Genomic DNA, 21,766 nt, shown 5'->3' on the forward strand with positions numbered 1-21,766 from the left:
TGGAGTTGGCTGCTGGTCGGTAGACTACAACCTACAGAGGTGGAAGAGGTGTCAGTGGAGTTGGCTGCTGGTCGGTAGACTACAACCTACAGAGGTGGAAGAGGTGTCAGTGGAGTTGGCTGCTGGTCGGTAGACTACAACCTACAGAGGTGGAAGAGGTGTCAGTGGAGTTGGCTGCTGGTCGGTAGACTACAACCTACAGAGGTGGAAGAGGTGTCAGTGGAGTTGGCTGCTGGTCTGTAGACTACAACCTACAGAGGTGGAAGGTGTCAGTGGAGTTGGCTGCTGGTCGGTAGACTACAACCTACAGAGGTGGAAGAGGTGTCAGTGGAGTTGGCTGCTGGTCGGTAGACTACAACCTACAGAGGTGGAAGAGGTGTCAGTGGAGTTGGCTGCTGGTCGGTAGACTACAACCTACAGAGGTGGAAGAGGTGTCAGTGGAGTTGGCTGCTGGTCGGTAGACTACAACCTACAGAGGTGGAAGGTGTCAGTGGAGTTGGCTGCTGGTCGGTAGACTACAACCTACAGAGGTGGAAGAGGTGTCAGTGGAGTTGGCTGCTGGTCGGTAGACTACAACCTACAGAGGTGGAAGAGGTGTCAGTGGAGTTGGCTGCTGATCGGTAGACTACAACCTACAGAGGTGGAAGGTGTCAGTGGAGTTGGCTGCTGGTCGGTAGACTACAACCTACAGAGGTGGAAGAGGTGTCAGTGGAGTTGGCTACAGAGGTGGAAGAGGACACACCTATTCAAGATCACACCATTTCAATTCCCTTTTCTCTAACTGCACTGCATTTGTAGTCACAGTAGATTAAATGCACATCTACCAATATGTTGAAAATAAGAGTTAAGTCCACGACACATACCAGTGACCCCCCCCAACCCAAGATAAACAAGCAGTAGGCCTATGGGGTGAGGGTGCAACCAGCAACAGCATCCAGTTTGCTCTGCCTCTTCCTGCGACAGTGGTTTCATCTCAGATTGGACCCTATTCCTACTACCTGTGACCAGGGCCAATAGGGCTCTGGGGAATAGAGTGCCATCTGGGGCAGACACACTCTGTAGAACTCCCAGGCTCTGTAGCTAACCCAGAGACACCCAGAAGGACCTTTCACTTTGGCCTGCCTGGCCTGGTTGCTCTGCTCTATAGGATCTAGGACCAAAGTGGTGCTCTGTTTGTAATAGCTGCCAAGCAGATAACACAGCACTTAGTCTCCAGTGCTTAATGGACTTTTTATGGGCTAGTCTTGTGATCGTGTGACCTATGGCATCCTGGCCTCTCAGTGTCTCTCTTGGTAAACTAGATCAGAAACATGCCGCTCTCTCCTTTGTCTTGGGAGAGCGAGAGAGAGTGAAAGAGAATACTACAGTTTTTCTATTTTCATCAGAGAACAAGGACCTCCTTGATTTTTGATGACCATTTCACCCCTTAACTGAAGAGCCACTTCCATCTACAACGTTTTACTGTATCCTGGAAGCACTTCCCGTCTTGCTTCTATAAGTGTTCTGTTTTTCTGACACGCTTTGGAAGGACTCTCCTACCTCAGGGTTAACTTAGTGTTATATTGGCAAACTTTATAGGAAACGTCTACACTGAGTGTACAAAACATTATGAACACCTGCTCTTTCCATGACACAGACTGACCAGGTGAAAGCTATGAGCAATTATTGATTCCACTTGTTAAATCCACTTCAAATCAGTATAGATGAAGGGGAGGAGACAGGTTAAATAATCATTTTTAAGTCATGAGACAACTGACATGAATTGTGTATGTGTGCCATTCAGAGGGTGAATGGGAAAGACAAAATATTTAAGTACCTTCATGAACAGGGTATGGTAGTACATGCCAGGTGCACTGGTTTGTGTCAAGAACTGCAACACTGCTGGGTTTTTCCAAACCCAGCATTTTCCCGTGTGTATCAAGAACAATCCACCACCCAAAGAACATCCAGCCAATCTGACAACTTTGTAAAGCATTGGAGTCATGGGCCAGAATCCCTGTGTAACGCTTGACACCTTGTAGTTCATGTCTCAACGAATTGAGGCTGTTCTGAGAGCAAAAAAGGACGGGAGCAACTCAGTATTAGAAAGGTGTTCATAATGTTTGGTATACTCTTGCGTATATGAACCACTATTGAATTCTATAGGCTTACTACACAACCACCTTCAGCCAGTCATGTGCACTCTGGCTCACTCCTCCCGTCTGGTTGGCTGGTTGCATAACGCAGCAATAGAGGCGCTCCACTTCTGGTCTTCATCCATCTTCTCCTCTGTATGCACAGCACATTGCATTGCTCATTTTGCTTGACCTATAGGAAGAAGCTATACTGTAGCAGCCAGTCACAGTTCCTGTGCATGCAGAATTCACACGCCCTTATGTTAAAATCAGGGCCAGGTGTATTATTTAGTAAACAATGTAGCAAAAACATTTAGCAACAAATAAGCATTTCTTATTGGATAAATCCTGGTAATTTCCTCCCCATTTCAGCCATTTGTTTCAGTTTGGTTCCTAGTGAATACACCCTAGTTTACACTCTTATTTCCCCAAAAGAAAAGCAGTCACCTACAGACATGAATGAAAGTATGTGGGACAGCTTAATAAACACACCTCAGACATCTTTGCTAGAATACATATTTGTACTGTGATGCAAAACTTTAAAAAGTGCTTACCCTCTAACGAAGAGGTTAATAAAAATATAGAGTGATGTAATTATCTAGATCAGTCTCATCAGGCACCTTGTCTTCCTCCTGCTAACAGACAGTACAGACACCTCCTGCTAACAGACAGTACAGACACCTCCTGCTAACAGAAGTGCCAGGCTTTAGAGTAGTGGGTATATCACTGGAAGGAAACATACCTATAGTCTCTCACCTTTTATTAAACACATACAAATCACCCCGGAACATTCTATCCCTCCCCATGTCAAGAGTAAATAAACCCCACCACAGGAAGAGAAAAACAAAAACAAATCAATGATCAGGATCAACACACGTGACGTTGCAGTGAGGTGAGTGGCGACTAGAACTAAGAATCATCTGAAGTCTCAGTGGTCTATTGTTGACGAGTGAGTGTGGTCGTTAACAAGTATAATGCGGGTCATTTCCTTGACAACGCCTGGGTCTGCTTTCCATGACGACGTGTGCTAAGGTAGCACCGATATCGTCATGGTGATAGCTGTAGTGGTTAGTCAGCCTACTGAGTGACAGTGACTTTGGAGAGCCTCCCCACACCTCAAAACATCCACTGTCTTCTAGCCTAGCCATCTAAAACATTAAAAGAAAGCTACTTTAACAAAAGGCAGGATCACAGATGCAACATGACTCCCATCTTACAGACAGTGTAGTCTAGTACTCTGCTGAGATGATCTGTCACATCACGGCTGGCTGCGCTCTCTTGGCTTTGACCCAATACGTCTTGACAAGCCCTGGGGAGAGGGGGGGGGGGGCAAACCGACACCCCAACTACATGGTAGTAGTCTTGTATGGAATAGACCCTGGTAAAGCTATGGATGGGGGGAGGTGGGGGTACTGTTCCCCTGCCCCTATTGGCCCTCCTTCTCCTCATCCTCCCGCAGGAACTGGAAGACAGAGGAGAAGTCTTTGCCGGCGTAGCCCCGAGCACACATCATGCGGTATATCTGGTGGGCCAGGGAACCCAGAGGGACAGGGGTCTTGGTGTTGGTGGCTGTAGTCTGGGCTAGCCCCAGGTCCTGAAGAGGAGAAACACTCATTAGCGCTCTGCCATCACCGCTTGTTGTACACAGCAGTTAAAACATGTCAAATGCACATCCCTTTCGAGTTACATGAAAGTTAATACTATTGACAGAGACATTAACTAAAATAGTCACAGGAAATCAAAGAGGCCCTGAAGAACCATCTTCTGTGTCACTCAAACATTTGTGTACTAAACGTCTTGAGGGATGGCGTAAACGAGAGTGAGGGAGAGACCCACCTTGGCCATGAGTTGTGTCCCGAAGCCTCCCTGGTAGCCGTTTCCAGAGGGGACTCCCTCCATGACACCAGGTACAGGGTTATAAGTGTCACTGGACCAGCAGCGGCCTGAACTCATGTTCAGGATCTTAGCCAGTAGCTTAGGGTCCAGACCTAGTCTGTCAGGGGTCAGGAAATCACAAGCATTTAAAAAAACAAACAAACATTTATTTTACAAGTTTAAGGTGGGTTACTGTGTACCATTTCTCTGATTGCTGGTTAGTCATAACTACAAGTAAAGGAGAGACATGTAGACAGTTGATAGAGTAGGAGCTACATAAAAATATAAAGGAGCTTTTCCATTGGATAGTTACTTTAAGAGAGTGACTATAGTGGTAGTGTTACAGCTCTGTACGATACCAACAGCATGGTTCTGTTCAACAAGCGTTAAGTGCAACAAGACATTTTGTTGGAGATGAGATCTCTGCTGTGAATGTATTGGCAATACTCAACCTGATGCCAAGGTTCATGGTCTCAGAGGTCCCGATCATGCCTATCGCCAGCAGCATATTGTTGCAGATTTTGGCTGCCTGTAAGAAAGTCTCCTGGTTACATCCCATGTAGTTTTGTAATAATCCACCCATAATGCCCCTAGTAGGAATGTAATGTGTGTATCCAATGGCACTCTATTCCCTAAAGTGGTTAACCTTTGACCAAGGCCTCGGGGACAGGTAGCCTAGCGGTTAAGAGCATTGGGTCAGTAACAAAAAGGTTGCTGGTTTGAATCCCTGCACTGACTTGGTGAAGAGGCACTTAACCCTAATTGCTCCTGTAGGTTGCTCTGGATGAGAGCGTCTGCTAAATGACCCCCCCCCCATTTTTAGGAGACACAGGTCATGTAAATGTGTATATCTACCTGTCCAGTGCCGACGGCTCCACAGTACACCACGTTGGCTCCCATACAGGTGAGCAGCTCCTGGGCCGCAGTAAACTCCTCCTCTACTCCCCCCACCATGAAGGTCAGCTTCCCCGAGCTGGCAGCCCCCACACCTGGAGAAAAGGAGGGTGAGACGCACATCCTAAACTTGAGAATATCTGATGAAGACGTCGGTGAAGTGGAAACGTTGTACATTTGGGTGCATAGCACGCACCAGACAAGCACACTTAAAAAACATGGCGGTTTCATTAGAATAGTATGTCTGTCAGTCACTGTTGTTGCTTCTCAAAACTGTTATGAGGTAACCACAGAAAGAGTGATGCAAATCTAGAGCACTTTCCTAAACAGCAGCTTGTTTCCTTGTCAAACACCCAAGTTTGGCTGAGAAAGTAATTCCACATAAAATCAACAAATGAAAAATGAGGCAAGCCCTAGGCTTGTGGATTATTTCAATAGCAATAGTTTTATACTCAGTCAAACAAGGTTGTGGGGAAAGGGAGCTAAACTTTTATAGACAAAAGCTGGCTGAGAGAAAGAGATGTCTCAAATCCCATGACAAATGTAGGGTAACAAGTTAAAAAAATAATAATCTTAAAACGCATTAAAAACTTAAGCTCCACAGCCCCAAAATGCATAGATAAAAAAGGCAACCCTTTCATTTCTGTAGCCAAAGTTACAGTTCCTCGGCCTCTCTGCCATAATAATGAGCAGTGTGTGTGTGTGACGACTGCATCTCTGCCATCTCACACAGCCTGGGAACCAACACACACACACCAATTACAGAGTCTCTAAGGACATGTATTACAGTGAAAGTGAATGTGTTTGTTGGTGGCTATGTAGCTAGAGTTCTGTGGTCAAACGTTTTCATTCCAGTCAGCACAGTAGCCTTTCATGATAAACATTTCCCAAGGCTTCAAGTACAAGTTTAATTGATTTTAATTAAAATGTATAAGAAAACAATATTATTTTTCTGTGTCGTAATGACTGGATTTGGGACTAGGTTATTGTATGAGGACTACGCTGACAGAGCAGGGGAGCGTTCCAAAATAGAACCCTACTCCCCTATATCGTGCACTACTTTTAACTAGCTCCCTGTGGGCTCTGGTCAACAGTAGTGCACTATATAGGGAACAGGGGCCCATTTGGGCTGAATCCCAGGTTTTGTGGCTTTCCTATTATTGCTCCAGAAAACAAGACATTCCTTCCAACAGTGAGTCTGCTGCCAAACCTCTCTGACGCACTGTGGGTTCTGGCTGGAAGAGGCAACACATGAAGGACAGAGAACCAGAGGTCTCTCAAAAGCACAGGGAAACAGCCTGATTAGAGACCACCTCTCACAAAGTAAGTCTGGGTTGGAGAAGGTACTCTGGATACGTCCACACTGGGCTACAGCAAAGCTCCTTGCTGGATTCAGAACAAGCAGAGTTGGAAGTCCTAAACATGATGTGTGCTTCTGGGTTTGTGTGGTCTCCTGATCAAAGGCTCAAGTCTGGGTTACAGTACCATCATCTGGGTAACAATGACACCAGTCTCATCGCATTCCCCTGTGCTCTATTACGACCATGCAACTCCTTTTGTCTCCCCCCCACCCACCACAGACGAGAGGTTTCAGTTCTGACCATGTTCAACCACAGGCATTCCAGCACAGTATCAAGGTAGTAACATGCTGCAATACTTGACTCTAACCAAACACACACCTCTGTGACCTGCAGCCACCCAAGTTCAACGTGGGAAGCTGGACAGCCTTAATCCATGAGCACTGCCACAGGAAGGATGCATATAAATCATTACTAATCTTTAGGGCCTGATGGTAAAATATGCCAACATCAACTCAAAGTGGCTTTCCTCAAGTTAAAAGGCTGAGTTCAAACACACTGTGTGTAGTGTGTACGACAGTGTGCGTCTCCCCTGAAGACTGTGATAGTGTTTTACAGCTTGGAGCCTTTCTGAAGGTCAGTGTGGCTCTTCCTCATCTTCCCTACCCCCCACAGTGTCTGAACACCAAACAGCAACCTATTCCCTATTTAGTGCACTACTTAATTTTTTTTATTTTTTATACTTTGTTTTTATTGTAGGAACACAAAGAAAGTACAAATAAAGTAAAATAAAAGAACAAAAATGATCTGGCAGTTACAGTGCACTTCATACCTTACATTTACATTTAAGTCATTTAGCAGACGCTCTTATCCAGAGCGACTTACAAATTGGTGCATTCACCTTATGACATCCAGTGGAACAGCCACTTTACAATAGTGCATCTAAATCTTTTAAGGGGGGGGGGGGGGGGGGGGGTGAGAAGGATTACTTTATCCTATCCTAGGTATTCCTTAAAGAGGTGGGGTTTCAGGTGTCTCCGGAAGGTGGTGATTGACTCCGCTGTCCTGGCGTCGTGAGGGAGTTTGTTCCACCATTGGGGGGCCAGAGCAGCGAACAGTTTTGACTGGGCTGAGCGGGAACTGTACTTCCTCAGTGGTAGGGAGGCGAGCAGGCCAGAGGTGGATGACCTTCATCATCATATCATCATATTAGTTACATTAGCATCTTTGAATTAGACCTTTTCCAAGTATGAAACCCATTTCTCCCAGTATTCCTGACCTCTCTCCTGTTGAGTTCTTAAAGCAAAGGTCATACGCTCCATGTGGTGTATTTCTTCTACAATGTCTATCCATTGTGTCACTGTGGGTCTTTTTGTAGCCATTTCCTAGTGATAGCCTTTTTACTGGCTGCCAGTAGGACCTTCAAGAGGTACTTTTCTCTATTGTGTAAGTTATCTGGTATTTCACCCAAGTACAAAGAAATGAATGTTTGTTCTATGTCAAATCCCATTATTTTTCCAATGTTAGATCTTATTTCTCCCCAGTAAGTTTCGATTGCGGAGCAGGACCAAAAGACATGAGAGTGGTCCGCCCTCAATAGACCGCATTCTCTCCAACAAGGGTGTGGTGAGCCAGTCTGTTTTGATTTCAGTTTAGGTGTTATGAAGAAACGTATAACATTCTTCCAACAGAATTCTCTCCATGACCTTGAGTTGGTGGAGCTTTGTTGAGTCTCTAATATGTTCAACCATGTTTCATCAGTTATTTCAATGTTAAGTTCCTCCTCCCATTTCTTTTTAATATAGTTTGTAGAATGTTTCTTTGAGGATTGAATACCCAAGTAGAGATTTGAAATCGTTTTTTTGTTACTCCCCAAGTTGTATGCGTTAGTGAATACTTGGATTAATTTTGGAGGTGCTCGAGGGTCAGTCACTTTTATCTCCCTTAAGAAATAATGTCGGACTTGTAGGTATCTGTAAAAATCTTGTTTATCCAAGCCATGTTTTTTTACTTAAGTCCTGGAAGTTATCTAGGTTCCCATTCCTTATAATTGTACTGAATGATGTGATGCCTTTCTGCATCCATTGTTTAAATCTACTGTCCTGAGTTGCAGGGATGAAGCTGGGGTCGTATGCGGGCCAACTCAGCAGTTTGATCTCTCTGTCTAAATTATTTTGCTTAACTACCCTAAACCATGTCTTCAGAGAGAAATTAATCCACTGATTTTGTCTATTGTATATTTCTTTTACCATGTCCTTATTTCCCAAAACTGACTGTATGGGTATCCCTGTCAAAGTAGTCTCGATGTCTTTCCATTTGGATTCGTATTCTGAATTGCACCAACAAACCAGGGGTCTCAATTGGGCTGACACATAATAATCTTTTAGGTTTGGTAAGGCCATACCCCCACAGTTTTTTGGTAATTGTAATGTTGTATATCTAGTTCTTGGTCTCTTACTGTTCCAGATAAACCTTGATATCCGTTTATCCCATTCCCTAAACTGTTTAGGTGGGATTTCTATGGGCAGTGATTGGAACAAATACAATAACCTCGGCAGGATGTTCATTTTGATTGTTTCAATTCTACTACTAAGATCTAAGGGAAGTGAGTTCCACCTGTCTAGGTCATCATATATTTTCTTGTTGATGTGATCGTAATTCATGCAATAAAGTTTGGGTGTATCTTTTGGTAGGTATACTCCAAGATATTTAATGGATGAAGAGGTCCAGGTGAAGTTATACCTATTCTTCAGCTCTTCCTGTGGGGTATAATTATATACTAGGGCTTGGGTCTTGTGTACGTTAAGCACATACCCTGAATATGTTCCAAATGTTTGTAGAACATCCATCAATCTAGGTACGCTTGAGCCTGGGTCTTTAAGGAATAACAGAACGTCATCCGCATACATGCATATCTTATGTTCACTGTCTCTTATTGTTATTCCCTCTAAGGTTGGGTCCTGTCTTATTGCCTGTGCTAATGGTTCGAGGTACAAGGAGAAGAGCGTGGGTGAAAGATTACAGCCTTGTCTTGCCCCTCGCTCTAATTTTATCGTTCGTGTCAAATGTCCATTTATCTTTATTCTAGCGGTCGGACATGAATACAGTGTTTTGATGCACTGTATCACTTCTTTGTTGAAACCAAATCTTTCCATAACTTGGAATAGGTAATCCCATCCCATTGCACTTGTCTTATTCTGAGTAATGTGGTCCATGACATGTAGTGTTCTCCTTATATTGTCCTGTGTCTGCCTATTTTGTATGAAACCAGTTTGATTTCCGTCAATCAATTCTGGGATTATGTTCTCCATTCTTTTGGCTATTATTGATGCATATAGTTTATAATCTGTGTTAAGAATTGCGATAGGTCTATATGAACTGCATTCTTTCTTATCTTTACCCTCTTTTGGGATTACAGATATGATGGCCTCTCTCCATGACGGTGGGAGACCACCCTCCCTCAGAGTCCAGTTAAAACAGGCCTTAAGTAGAGGTGTTAGTTGTTCTCTGAAGGTCTTGAACCATTCTGAAGGGAAGCCATCAGTGCCTGGAGACTTGTTGACTTTTTGTTGAGATATTGCTTTATTAATTTCTTCGGTGGATATTTCTAAAGTTAGTCTATCATTTTGCTCTGTCCCAATTGAGGGGAGATCAAGTGAGTTCAAAAAGTGCTCTATTGTCTGTGCATCTGCCTTCTCTGGTTGCTTGTACAGATTTGTGTAATATGATTCAAATGCATTCTGTATTTCATCTAATTTGCATGTGATCTTTTTTGTTTTGGGGTCTTTTATTTTAAAAATGGTATTCTGTGCTTGTTGTTTCCTGAGTCTCCATGCTAGTAATTTGGTTGCCTTTGAGCCTGCTTCATAATATCGTTGTTTCAGGAACCTAAGCTTTTTCTCTACTTCTTCTCTATAAATCTGGTCAATTTCCTGTTTTACCTTTTGAATCTCTCGTAATATAAGAGGGTCTTTGTATTGACTATGAGATCGTTCTAAGTTTCTTAGGGTTTCCTGTAATTTCAGCAGTTTCTGTGCTTTAATCTTTTTGAGAGACGATGTGGCTATGATTATTCCACTAATAACCGCCTTAGCTGCATCCCACAATATAGCAGGAGATACTTCCCCGTTATCATTATTCTCCAGATAGATGTTCAATTCTGTCTTTATTGATTCCTTGAATGCTGGATCATTCAGCATGCTTGTATTAAGTCTCCATGTAGTATTTCTTGGTTTGCTATCAAGGTGTAGAGTGAGGTAAACTCCATTATGATCTGATAAGTCACTCTGCCCGATCCTACAATCCTTAAGCCTGTGTCTATCTGCACTGTACATAAAAAAGTAGTCTAACCTGGAGTATTCAGTGTGGCGGGCTGAGTAAAAAGTATATTCCTTATCGGTCTTGTGGGTGTCACGCCATACATCGAGCAGTCCTAGATCCTGCAGTATCCTATTGATCTTTTTGGCAACTAGGCTCATTTTCCTATTTTGATTTGTGCTGTCCAATTTTGAGTTTAGAATTGTGTTAAAATCCCCTCCACAGATAAGAGTGCCAGTGGTTTCTGTGGCAATTAAATCAAACACCTTCCTATAGAAGACCATGTCACTCCCTGGGGGTGCGTATACATTAAATAATGTAACTTCCTTGTTATCCAGTTTACATTTAACAAGTATAAATCTACCCTCCTTGTCTTTTATTTCTGACAAACTCAAAATTAACTGAATTTGGGATCAAGATTGCAACTCCCCTTCTACCCATTTTGTAAGAAGAAAAAAAAGTGTTCCTATATCCCATTTTCTTGAGTTTCTCGTGTTCAGGTGTGGATAAGTGAGTTTCCTGCCAGAATAGTATGTCAACTCTCTCCCGTTTCATCTTTGCTATTACCTTACTTCTCTTGATGGCACTCCCCAGTCCGTTTACATTGAGACTTATGACCCTAAATTCCCGATGATGCATCGATATAAAAAAAAAAAAACGGTGCACCATATCTGCCTGCTTATCATGAACCTAAAAATGAACGAAAATTCAAGAACGATAATAAAGTAAACCAAAGTGGGAAAGTACTTTGGTATTTGGACTCCCATGTCAGAGGACTGTCTCTTGCCTCTGGGGTTTGAGGGGATGAGCCTGTCCGCAGGATGGGCCCCTCGCTCAGATATGAAAATGCGTGACGTAGTCACAAACAAGACCTGGTGGAAGCGAAAATAATAAGGGCGCCTATTTCGTCGCTTATACACATCGGTTAATTACAAGTGAAAACTATATCGGTCATGCGTGCATATCATGAATCCTCCCCTTGATATGCCCTTCTGTCGCCCCGTTGTCAATGTGTCATTAATCCTTAGCTAATATATATGTTATTAACGTGACGCTACTTAATGTGTTCATAAAGAACACATGCTTTTGGGTACTCAGCCTTGTTCAGCATTGGGGGAAAATAGGGGAGATATTTTATCTATTGCAATGTCAACCGTAACAACCCAAAGTCTTAACAGCTGCGGTAACTATTAATTCTGTTAAATCCGATTCAGTGTCTTTCATCTTCCCGTTGGAAATGCCTGAGTCTCTCTCGGATGTGAACGTCCTCTCGCCGAGATGGTTTCCCTCTTTCTCCATGACCCTGCTTGTCGACAACGATCCATGAGAGAGCCTGCTCGAGTCTTTCCGCTGGTGATGTCGCCTTTCTCCTGGCGGTATACTCCACTGGGAAGCCCCTTGAATTCAGGTCCTCAGCCGCCTCGTCTGCATGCTCGTATGTAACCGGGCCATTTTTCAGAAATACCCGCATTTTTGCCGGGTATGGTGTTTGGAAGCGAATACCCTTCTTCTTAATGGGGGTGTATTCTTTCCTTCTTTTCAGTATCTCTCCCGCGTAGTCATGATCAAAGAACACTCGTTGGCCTTGGAAGTTAACAGGTTTTTTCCAGGTAGCATGTAAAACTTTCTCTTTGAGAATTTTAGGAACCGTACTACTATGGATCTTGGTGGGGCGCCGCTGGGGGGTTTTGAGGCCAGAGCTCGGTGTGCTCTCTCGATTCCCAGGTCAGTGTCGTCGTCAAGTATGTCCTTGAATAGACCCTCCACGAAGTTGGGCATAGAGTCTTTTTCTGCGCCCTCTACTACGTTATAAAGTCTAATGTTGTTTCGACGTGAGAAACCTTCGAGTTCTGTCACTTTTGCCTGTAGTGCATGTTGGCTTTTCAGTGACTGTTCAAGTATTTCCTTGACTGCGAAGTTCCATGTGTCCGTTTCCCCAATGCGCTGTTCTGCGTCCCCCATTCTTGTAGATATGCTGTGAAGTTCTAATTTGTTTTCTTCCAGTTTCTGGTTAATGTCCTTCTTGAACTCATTTAGTTCTTTTCTTACATCTTCTCGAAGTTCCTCTCGTAAGCCTGTGAGCGCCTCGCGCAATTCCTCCTTCATCACCTCACGAAATGAGGGTTCTTTTGCTGCTGCTATCTTATTTGCGCTAACATTAGCCATTTCGGGTTCTTCGACGATTATATCTTCTGCTGTCTTGTTACGGCCTGTTGTTGTAGCTCCACGACCTTTTCCTGTTTTCCCCTTTGCGTAAGTTATTATAATGCTCTGAGTAAATACTTGAATTTGGGGGGGAAATTCCCAACCGATGTGCAGTACGAAAAACTAGGCAGCCATTTCCTAAGTTGCGTCACCGGAAGCCCTAGTGCAATACTTTTGACCAGGGTCCATAAGGTACTCCGCCTCCTCTTTATGACCCAGGCCGTCTGGTAGGTACTCCTCCTCCTCTTTATGACCCAGGCTGTCAGGTAGGTACTCCTCCTCCTCTTTATGACCCAGGCCGTCAGGTAGGTACTCCTCCTCTTTATGACCCAGGTCGTCAGGTAGGTACTCCTCCTCCTCTTTATGGCCCAGGCTGTCTGGTAGGTACTCCTCCTCCTCTTTATGGCCCAGGCTGTCTGGTAGGTACTCCTCCTCCTCTTTATGACCCAGGCTGTCAGGTAGGTACTCCTCCTCCTCTTTATGACCCAGGCTGTCAGGTAGGTACTCCTCCTCCTCTTTATGACCCAGGCTGTCAGGTAGGTACTCCTCCTCCTCCTCTTTATGACCCAGGCTGTCAGGTAGGTACTCCTCCTCCTCTTTATGACCCAGGCTGTCAGGTAGGTACTCCTCCTCCTCTTTATGACCCAGGCTGTCAGGTAGGTACTCCTCCTCCTCTTTATGGCCCAGGCTGTCAGGTAGGTACTCCTCCTCCTCCTCTTTATGACCCAGGCTGTCAGGTAAGTACTCCTCCTCCTCCTCTTTATGACCCAGGCTGTCAGGTAAGTACTCCTCCTCCTCCTCTTTATGACCCAGGCTGTCCGGTAGGTCCTCCTCCTCTTTATGACCCAGGCTGTCCGGTAGGAGGTCCTCCTCTTTATGACCCAGGCTGTCAGGTAGCTCCTCCTCCTCTTTATGACCCAGGCCGTCAGGTAGCTCCTCCTCCTCTTTATGACCCAGGCCGTCAGGTAGCTCCTCCTCCTCTTTATGACCCAGGCTGTCCGGTAGGTCCTCCTCCTCTTTATGACCCAGGCTGTCCGGTAGGAGGTCCTCCTCTTTATGACCCAGGCTGTCAGGTAGCTCCTCCTCCTCTTTATGACCCAGGCCGTCAGGTAGCTCCTCCTCCTCTTTATGACCCAGGCCGTCAGGTAGGTCCTCCTCCTCTTTATGACCCAGGCCGTCAGGTAGGTCCTCCTCCTCTTTATGACCCAGGCCGTCAGGTAGGTCCTCCTCCTCTTTATGACCCAGGCCGTCAGGTAGGTCCTCCTCCTCTTTATGACCCAGGCTGTCAGGTAGGTAAGGTACTCCTCTTTATAACGCAGACCGAACCATCTATATGAGAAGCAGAGGGACTGAATGGATTCACCATTTTGTCAGCCATTTTAACCTGAACCAAGGCCCACATGGGAGTCTGCTGTCCTGGGTAGAGTTACCAGGTTGTCAGGAAAAATACAAATCAGTCCTCCTCCCAGTGGAATTCACAGAGACATGAGTACACATATGATCATGACAGAGATGTTTCTCTTTATATAAAACTTAGTCAAATGGTTTGCAGTAAAAATACGTGTAATTGTTGTGAAGTTGTGCTATGAGAGAGAGCTGCACTGGTAGTAGACTTTAAAAAACACGTTTTCAGAAAACGAGGGGCACAACTAAAGAGATTTTCGGGCTGCTGGGATCTGAGAACGGAGCGTTTGGGTGGAAGGGTCAACGGATCAAACTCCAGATGCTGGGTTCTTAAATAATCCACATCATGGGCCACAAATGTGCTAGAGCTCTCCATCTACTAAATCTGGTCCATTTCAACAATTAGGGAGTGGAGAGGCTGGTCCTCTCAGATTGCAGCAGAGACCCCCCAAGGCAATGCTGCGTCCCAAATGACACTCTACTCCTATGGGCCCGGGTCAAAAGTAATGCACTATATTTATTATTATTTTTTGTTATTTAACTAGGCAAGTCAGTAAAGAACAAATTCTTATTTACAATGACGGCCTACCCAGACGACGCCGGCCCAATTGTGCGCCGCGTTATGGGACTCCCAATCACAGCCGGATGTGATACAGCCTGGATTCGAACCAGGGACTGTAGTGATGCCTTTTGCACTGAGAAGCAGTGCCTTAGACTGCTGAGCCACTCGGGAGCCCTATATAGGGAATAGTGCCATTTGGAGCACAGCCTGTATTAGTCCTTACCTCCTGACACAGGCGCGTCCATAAAAACTGCCCCCATCTTCTCCGTGGCCACGGCCATCTCCTTGGAAACGGCTGGGTCGATGGTGCTGGAGTCGATGAGTAGCGAGCCTTTCTTCACCTTCCTGTAGAACAGCAAAGTACCCACCTTATAGTTTAAAATAGTCTGAAGGGTTTCTGTTGAAGACAGATGGCTAAGTGACTTGACTTTGACTTGATTCTTTTATTAGGGCTCTGGTCAAAAGTAGTGCACTATAAAGGGAACCATTTGGGACACAGCCAGTGAGTAATCGAGAGCGAGGGATCTTACTTGAGGATACCGTTGGGCCCAGTGTAAACCTCGATGACGTTGGGACTGGAGGGCAGCATGGTGACGATGCGGTCTGCCTGGTCTGCCACCTCCGCAGGGTTATCCACAATCTGACAAAACAGGGATTTATTCATTAGGGCACGCCGTAGCAAAATGTTTCAAATACAAAAACTAGCGTTTATTGGACAAGTTCAGGTAGTCCATCCCTGTTTTAGTCTGTTGGTGCCTCATGAATAAGCTACCCCCCAGGCAAGCACAACCATTATGATTCAATTAAGAAGTAGATCGGCACTGACGAGAGTAAAATCTTATGATGGACTCAATTTGTTTGGACACTCATTTAAGTGGTTCCACCTATCTAATTGATTTTAGTCATGGTATTTTGTTTGTTTTTTGAGCACCTACCAGCTGACATCACATTAGAGAGCTATGGCATGCCAACAGCTGGCGCATTTCGCACAATGCGCTGCCATTAGCAAACAAGCAAGCTAGTTTTTTTTGTCCCACCTGGGCACCCAACTCTTGCAGTTCTTTGCAGGACTCAGGGAAGACGTCAGTGGCGATGACGGGGTATCCGTGCTTCAGCAGGTTCTTGGCCATGGGTTTTCCCATGTTCCCCAGGCCAATGAAACCCACCTGGGTCTTAGAGGCCATGGACCTGCTGGAGACTGGGAGGTACAGTGGTGTATTCATTAGTGCAAACCGGTGTAACCTGTAGCGAAACATTCCAACGAAAATTAGTGTTTCTTATTGGACAAGTTCAGGTAGGCCTAGGTCCCTTCCCTATTGGTTCCTAATACACCCCAGGAACAACTTGTAATGAGACTAGACTACTACCAGAAGCCTTTTGTTATACTTTCAACCAAGCTGAGACAGAAAAGCTGTATTAGAGCTGTGTAGGCCTTCACTAATAAAAATAAATTGTCAGAATGTAAAAAACTATAGTCTCTTGCAAAATACTGTTAAAAGGCTCCCTAGTCCATTGAAACATCCAGGACACTTCTAATCTAGGCCTTGCCGTTCTGTTTCAATGAAATGCAAACATAACCCAGCCCTATCAATAGTTACCCAAGACCTGTATACGACATTGCAGTGGGTAACGTCAGAGGCAAGCTTGATAAAACTAAATAGGACCAAGGAAAGTTGTCCAGACATTTCTACATTGATTCCGTACATTCAATTTTTCCTGAGAATGAATTTAATTTGAAAATCCTAAACCATTTGATATGAAAATCCACTGCAGCCCTTGTAGTGCCAAAGTCAAGCTAATGCTAACACGATAACTGCATATCAAAGCAGTAAACAAGTAGAGAACTCATTCACCATTTCCTATAAAAGCAGAAGTATGAAGGCTGAAAGTAGAGGTGTATTGGCCAAAGGGCATCTTATAAATAAACTGTGGTGTGTAAATGTGTGTGAGAAGAGGGGGGGGGGGGGCAGGCATCCAGGCCTCTCACATGGCTGGCTCTCCCAGCCAATCTTCATAGTGGCTTCAGTGGAAAGAGACACCTGACCTGCCACTGTTGGACTGATGCCGCGTTCACTTGTTAGTTGGAACTAGGAAATGTACGACTCGCTAACTGATTTTAGTCATACATGTGCCACGTTCAACGAATCAGCAAGTCGTAAATGTCCGAGTTCCGACTAGCATTTGAACGCGGCACAAGGCTACTACCACACACACACTCAGAAACTGCAGCACACAAAACCCCACGGCTGCGTCTCAATAATCTCTACTTCCTCCTGAACGGTGTCCTCCATGAATGTAAAGGCATTAGAATGGTGTAGGCATGGGCTAGAGGGAGTTTCCATGTACCAGTCAACTCCATGAACAAGAGCATACGTCGAGAGATTGTTGGGTCCCAACCCCGGTCTTGTGTGGTAGACCTACTGCCATTGCAATGAAGGTCACTGGCCCTTAATCATGACTCAGTTCCATTACACAGAGTCATTGGAGAAGGGGGTCTTCTATAGGGGAGTTTTGTTAAGCGCCCAGACGCTCAGGCTGAACATTAACACGCATCGATTGCGGTATGGTTTTGGAAGCATAAAGGTTCTTTCATATCAATGAGAATATAACACACACATATACAGTGAGCACCATAATTCATTGGACAGTGACCATTTTTTGTTATTTTGGTTTTGCGCTGTAGCACTTTGAGTTTGAAAGGAGACAATGACAATGAGGGTGAAGTGCAGACTGTCAGCTTTAATTTGAGGGTATTTTCATACATATCGGATGAACCGTTTAGAAATGTCAGCACCTTTTGTACATGGTCCCCCCATTTTAAGGTACTACAAGTATTTGTTGAATTGGCTTCACAGATGTGTGTCGTTAGGCAGGTGTATTAATTTGTGTCGTTAGTGAATGCAGGAGAGCTGTTGATGAATAGTATTGATTCTAGACTTTGCTATTGCCTTTGGAGGTTGTTGTTGGGGTGTGACAACATGAGGAAGACAGCAGTGTCGATGCAAATGAAGCTGGCCGTCATAAGGCTCAGAAATGAAAATCAATCAGATACATTGCAAAAACCCTGGGCATCCCCAGGTTAACAGTTTGGTTCATCATTAACAAGACAAAAACAACAGGTGGACTCAATTATGTCAAAAGACCCAGTAGACTGAGGAAGACCACTGTAGTGGATGACGGGAGAATAGTCTCTATGGTGAAGAAAACCCCCCCTGACAACAGCCCAACAGATCAAACACACTCTCCTGGATGCAGGTGTAGATGTGTCAAAGTCTACCATACGTAGAAGACTACACCAGCAGGACTAGACGGTACACTACAAGATGCAAACCACTGATAAGCCTGAAGAACAGAAAGGCGAGATTACAGTTTGCTAAAAAGCACCTAAAAGAGCCCCAAGAGTTCTGGAAAAAAGTATTGTGGACAGATGAGACAAAGATTAACATGTACAGGAGTGATGGAAAAAGGAAAGTGTGAAAAAAAGAAGACATGCCCATGATCCAAAGCATACCACCTCATCTGTGAAACATGGTGGAGGGGGTGTTATGGCTTGGGCCTGTATGGCTGCCAGTGGAACATGGTGGAGGGGGTGTTATGGCTTGGGCCTGTATGGCTGCCAGTGGAACATGGTGGAGGGGGTGTTATGGCTTGGGCCTGTATGGCTGCCAGTGGAACATGGTGGAGGGGGTGTTATGGCTTGGGCCTGTATGGCTGCCAGTGGAACATGGTGGAGGGGGTGTTATGGCTTGGGCCTGTATGGCTGCCAGTGGAACATGGTGGAGGGGGTGTTATGGCTTGGGCCTGTATGGCTGCCAGTGGAACATGGTGGAGGGGATGTTATGGCTTGGGCCTGTATGGCTGCCAGTGGAACATGGTGGAGGGGATGTTATGGCTTGGGCCTGTATGGCTGCCAGTGGAACATGGTGGAGGGGATGTTATGGCTTGGGCCTGTATGGCTGCCAGTGGAACAGGCTCACTTGTCTTCATCAATGATGTGACTGCAGACAGAAGTAGAACAATGAATTCTGAAGTCTACAGAAATATTTTATCTGCTCAGATAAAACCAAATGCCTCCAAACTCATTGGACGGCACTTCATCATGCAACAAGACAATGACCCTAAACATACTGCTAGAGCAACGAAGGGGTTTTTGATGGCCAAAAAGTGGAAAATCCTTGACTGGCCGAGTCAATCAGCAGATCTGAATCCAATTGAACATGCATTTTACATGCTGAAGAGGTGACTCAAGGAAATAAGTCCCCAAAACAAGTAGGAACTGAAAATGACTGCAGTACAGGCCTGGCAGAGCCAGGGAAGATACCCAGCGTCTGGTGATGTCGATGCATCGCAGACTTCAAGCAGTCATTGCATGCAAAGGGTATGCGACCAAATATTAACAATGAGTACTTTATTCTACATTATGTTAAACTGTCCAATGTTTTTTGATGCTCGAAAATGGGTAGGACTATGTACAAAAGCTTCTATAATTTCTAAACGGTTAATCCAATATGTATGAAAATACCCTCAAATTAAAGCTGACAGTCTGCACTTCACCCTCATTGTATCCTTTCAAACTCAGTGCTAGAGTGCAGAACCAAAATAACAAAAAAGGGTCACTGTCCAATGAATTATGGTGCTCACTGTATATTTTAAAAAGGTTAAATTGATACACACCTTTATAAAGGTTAGCGTTTCAACATAGCCATATCTCCATGTTACAGCTCTTTGAACAGAAAACGGACAGAAGACAGACGACCACCTATGCTAATTAGCCATCTAGCATTCTCCGAACACCTGTGCCAGCGTATCTGTGCAAACCTGCTACAGTAAGAGCATCTTTTTTATATGAAGGATTCCGTCTCGCTGATGTAAGGACCATGTTTCAAAAGACGCGATTGTTTTGCAAGCGATAATTATTAACGTTTCTAAACGTGAAAAAACAGCGTCGGGATTGTAGTTGACACAAGCCAGTTGTGGGCGAAGCTAACCACTGAAAACGGTAGGGAGAAGGCAGAATGACGCCTAGAGTTTGAGAGCTAGGTGGTCACGTTGGGTTTTGGTAAGAGGAACCACCAGTGAGGACAGTAGGCTGGGTTATCAAGGTAAGAGTTGAGCTACCGGCGTGGACAGTAGGTTGGGTTATCAAGGTAAGGGTTGAGCTACCGGCGAGGACAGTAGGCTGGGTTATCAAGGTAAGAGTTGAGCTACCAGCGAGGACAGTAGGTTGGGTTATCAAGGTAAGGGTTGAGCTACCGGCGAGGACAGTAGGTTGGGTTATTAAGGTAAGGGTTGAGCTACCGGCGAGGACAGTAGGTTGGGTTATTAAGGTAAGGGTTGAGCTACCGGCGAGGACAGTAGGTTGGGTTATCAAGGTAAGGGTTGAACTACCGGCGAGGACAGTAGGTTGGGTTATCAAGGTAAGGGTTGAACTACCGGCGAGGACAGTAGGTTGGGTTATCAAGGTAAGGGTTGAACTACCGGCGAGGACAGTAGGCTGGGTTATCAAGGTAAGAGTTGAGCTACCGGCGAGGACAGTAGGTTGGGTTATCATGGTAAGAGTTGAACTACCTTGAGGACAGTAGGGGCACAGCACTGGTATGAGAATAGATGTAATACAAACATGCAGCAGAACAGACTAGCTATAGATGGGCTACATCTCAATGATCTGTACTGGCCTCACTCACCCGCTTTTCCTTTCCTTCCATTGTGCATGAGAGGTTGGTTGGTAAGGTTGGTTGATAAGCTGAAGCACTGGTTCCCAACCTGGGGGTAATTGGTCTATTGGTAAAAGGCACATGGGGGACTTCAGGGGTACACCCGGGATGAGCAAAATACAGTAACTGGAAAAGGTTGGGAACCACTGAGCTAAAAGCTATTACTAGAAACACGGAAGAGTCTATAACAAACACGTGTACTGTACAGCATACATCTACAGAAGGCGTGGCATTATAATTGACAATATTTGCGCAAACAATCACCCTATTCAATAAAAACTCGCTTGGCTAATAACTGACTTGGTGACGACCTGTGGGATTTGACTTGACCCTCAACTTGTTACTTGTGCGAGATGCACACTGACACACCTTTGATTAGAACATTTGCTGGTGTTGGCTATCGGTCGTCCTGATAAACAACAAATGTTTCGATCAACCAACGTCCCATGACTTTAGTTAGCTAGCTATTTCAGCAAACTAACTAACGTTAGCAGAAGTGAGCGAGCCACAATAGCCAATGCTAATCAACTTTTGTTCAACGTTGATTTCGCACGCAGCGGTGTCATAGACGGAAATGGCCATCAAACAGGTCCTAAACATTGATGGTAGACATATTTTTGTTATATCTTTAAACTCCTTACCCAAAGTAAAGTCAACATGTTTGAGGCTCCTTCCCCATAGGTTCCGAGACCCCCTTAAAACAGCCGCCATGCTTCTTTCCTTTCTGACCACGGATTCAGCGTGACATAATTAGGTGGGTTGTAAATGACACGTTTTCTGTCCAATCGCAAAGCCGCTTACCCGGGTTTATATGCGACGAGAAACAGTGGTGGCGGTACATCTGAACTGCATGAACTTGAAGGACATGGCTGAGTTCATACATCTAGCACTGAAATGCACAATCAGAAGTTAATAATACCATTTCAATGGTCTGCTCAGGCGGTTGAAACGCGTTTTCAATAGCTCAACCATAAAGAAACCTAACGTTATCAGCAAATACAAGTATTTCGCCACACCCGCTATAACATCTGCTAAACGTGTGTATGTGACTAATAAAAATTTGATTTGAAATAAACTATATAATAACGGCATAGGGGGCATACTGTACTGTATCATAATACGACGGTCATGTTACATACAGGCTTTGGCAGTCAGGATTTCCCTAAATATGTCAAGCCCCCCTAACTATATCAAGTCTGATCGAGTAAAATTATATTATGAAAGAACAGTATCTGGGGTAGCGGAATATTATGGGGAGCAGTATCTGATGTTGGAACAGTTATATTATGGAACATTATCTTATGGGAGGAATTTGAAGAACATCCGATGGGGATGGGGAATAGGAGGTTATTTAAGCAATAAGGCCCGAGGGGGTGTGGTATA

At 44.8% G+C, this 21,766-nt stretch overlaps 1 protein-coding gene across 2 annotated transcripts; it reads right to left on the bottom strand.

The window, feature by feature from the left end:
- Positions 1–2,857: 2,857 nt before the first annotated feature.
- On the bottom strand, positions 2,858–21,181 carry hibadhb (3-hydroxyisobutyrate dehydrogenase b). Of its 2 annotated transcripts, XM_071395990.1 has the most exons (8): positions 21,025–21,181; positions 15,707–15,867; positions 15,200–15,309; positions 14,893–15,014; positions 4,845–4,978; positions 4,442–4,518; positions 3,951–4,107; positions 2,858–3,708 (listed from the first exon to the last, which is right to left on the bottom strand). In XM_071395990.1, the coding sequence occupies exons 1-8, from the start codon at positions 21,092–21,094 to the stop codon at positions 3,541–3,543; spliced, it is 999 nt and encodes a 332-aa protein (XP_071252091.1). In that variant the 5' UTR covers positions 21,095–21,181; the 3' UTR covers positions 2,858–3,540. The 2 variants fall into 2 exon arrangements, with proteins under 2 accessions (XP_071252091.1, XP_071252092.1); XM_071395991.1 differs by lacking the exon at positions 15,707–15,867 and having other exon boundaries at positions 21,025–21,146.
- Between the last annotated feature and the right edge of the window lie 585 nt (positions 21,182–21,766).

Source organism: Salvelinus alpinus, chromosome 4, assembly GCF_045679555.1.
Source record: "Salvelinus alpinus chromosome 4, SLU_Salpinus.1, whole genome shotgun sequence".
In the NCBI taxonomy this organism is placed as follows: Eukaryota; Metazoa; Chordata; class Actinopteri; order Salmoniformes; family Salmonidae; genus Salvelinus; species Salvelinus alpinus.

Coding starts and splice junctions, on each gene's coding strand:
- hibadhb (XM_071395990.1), bottom strand. CDS start 21,094: ATGGCGGCTGTTTTAAGGGGGTCTCGGAACCTATGGGGAAGGAGCCTC. Junction 15,868..21,024: donor ACATGTTGACTTTACTTTGG/GTAAGGAGTTTA, acceptor TGTACCTCCCAG/TCTCCAGCAGGTCCATGGCC. Junction 3,709..3,950: donor GGACACAACTCATGGCCAAG/GTGGGTCTCTCC, acceptor TCTCCTCTTCAG/GACCTGGGGCTAGCCCAGAC.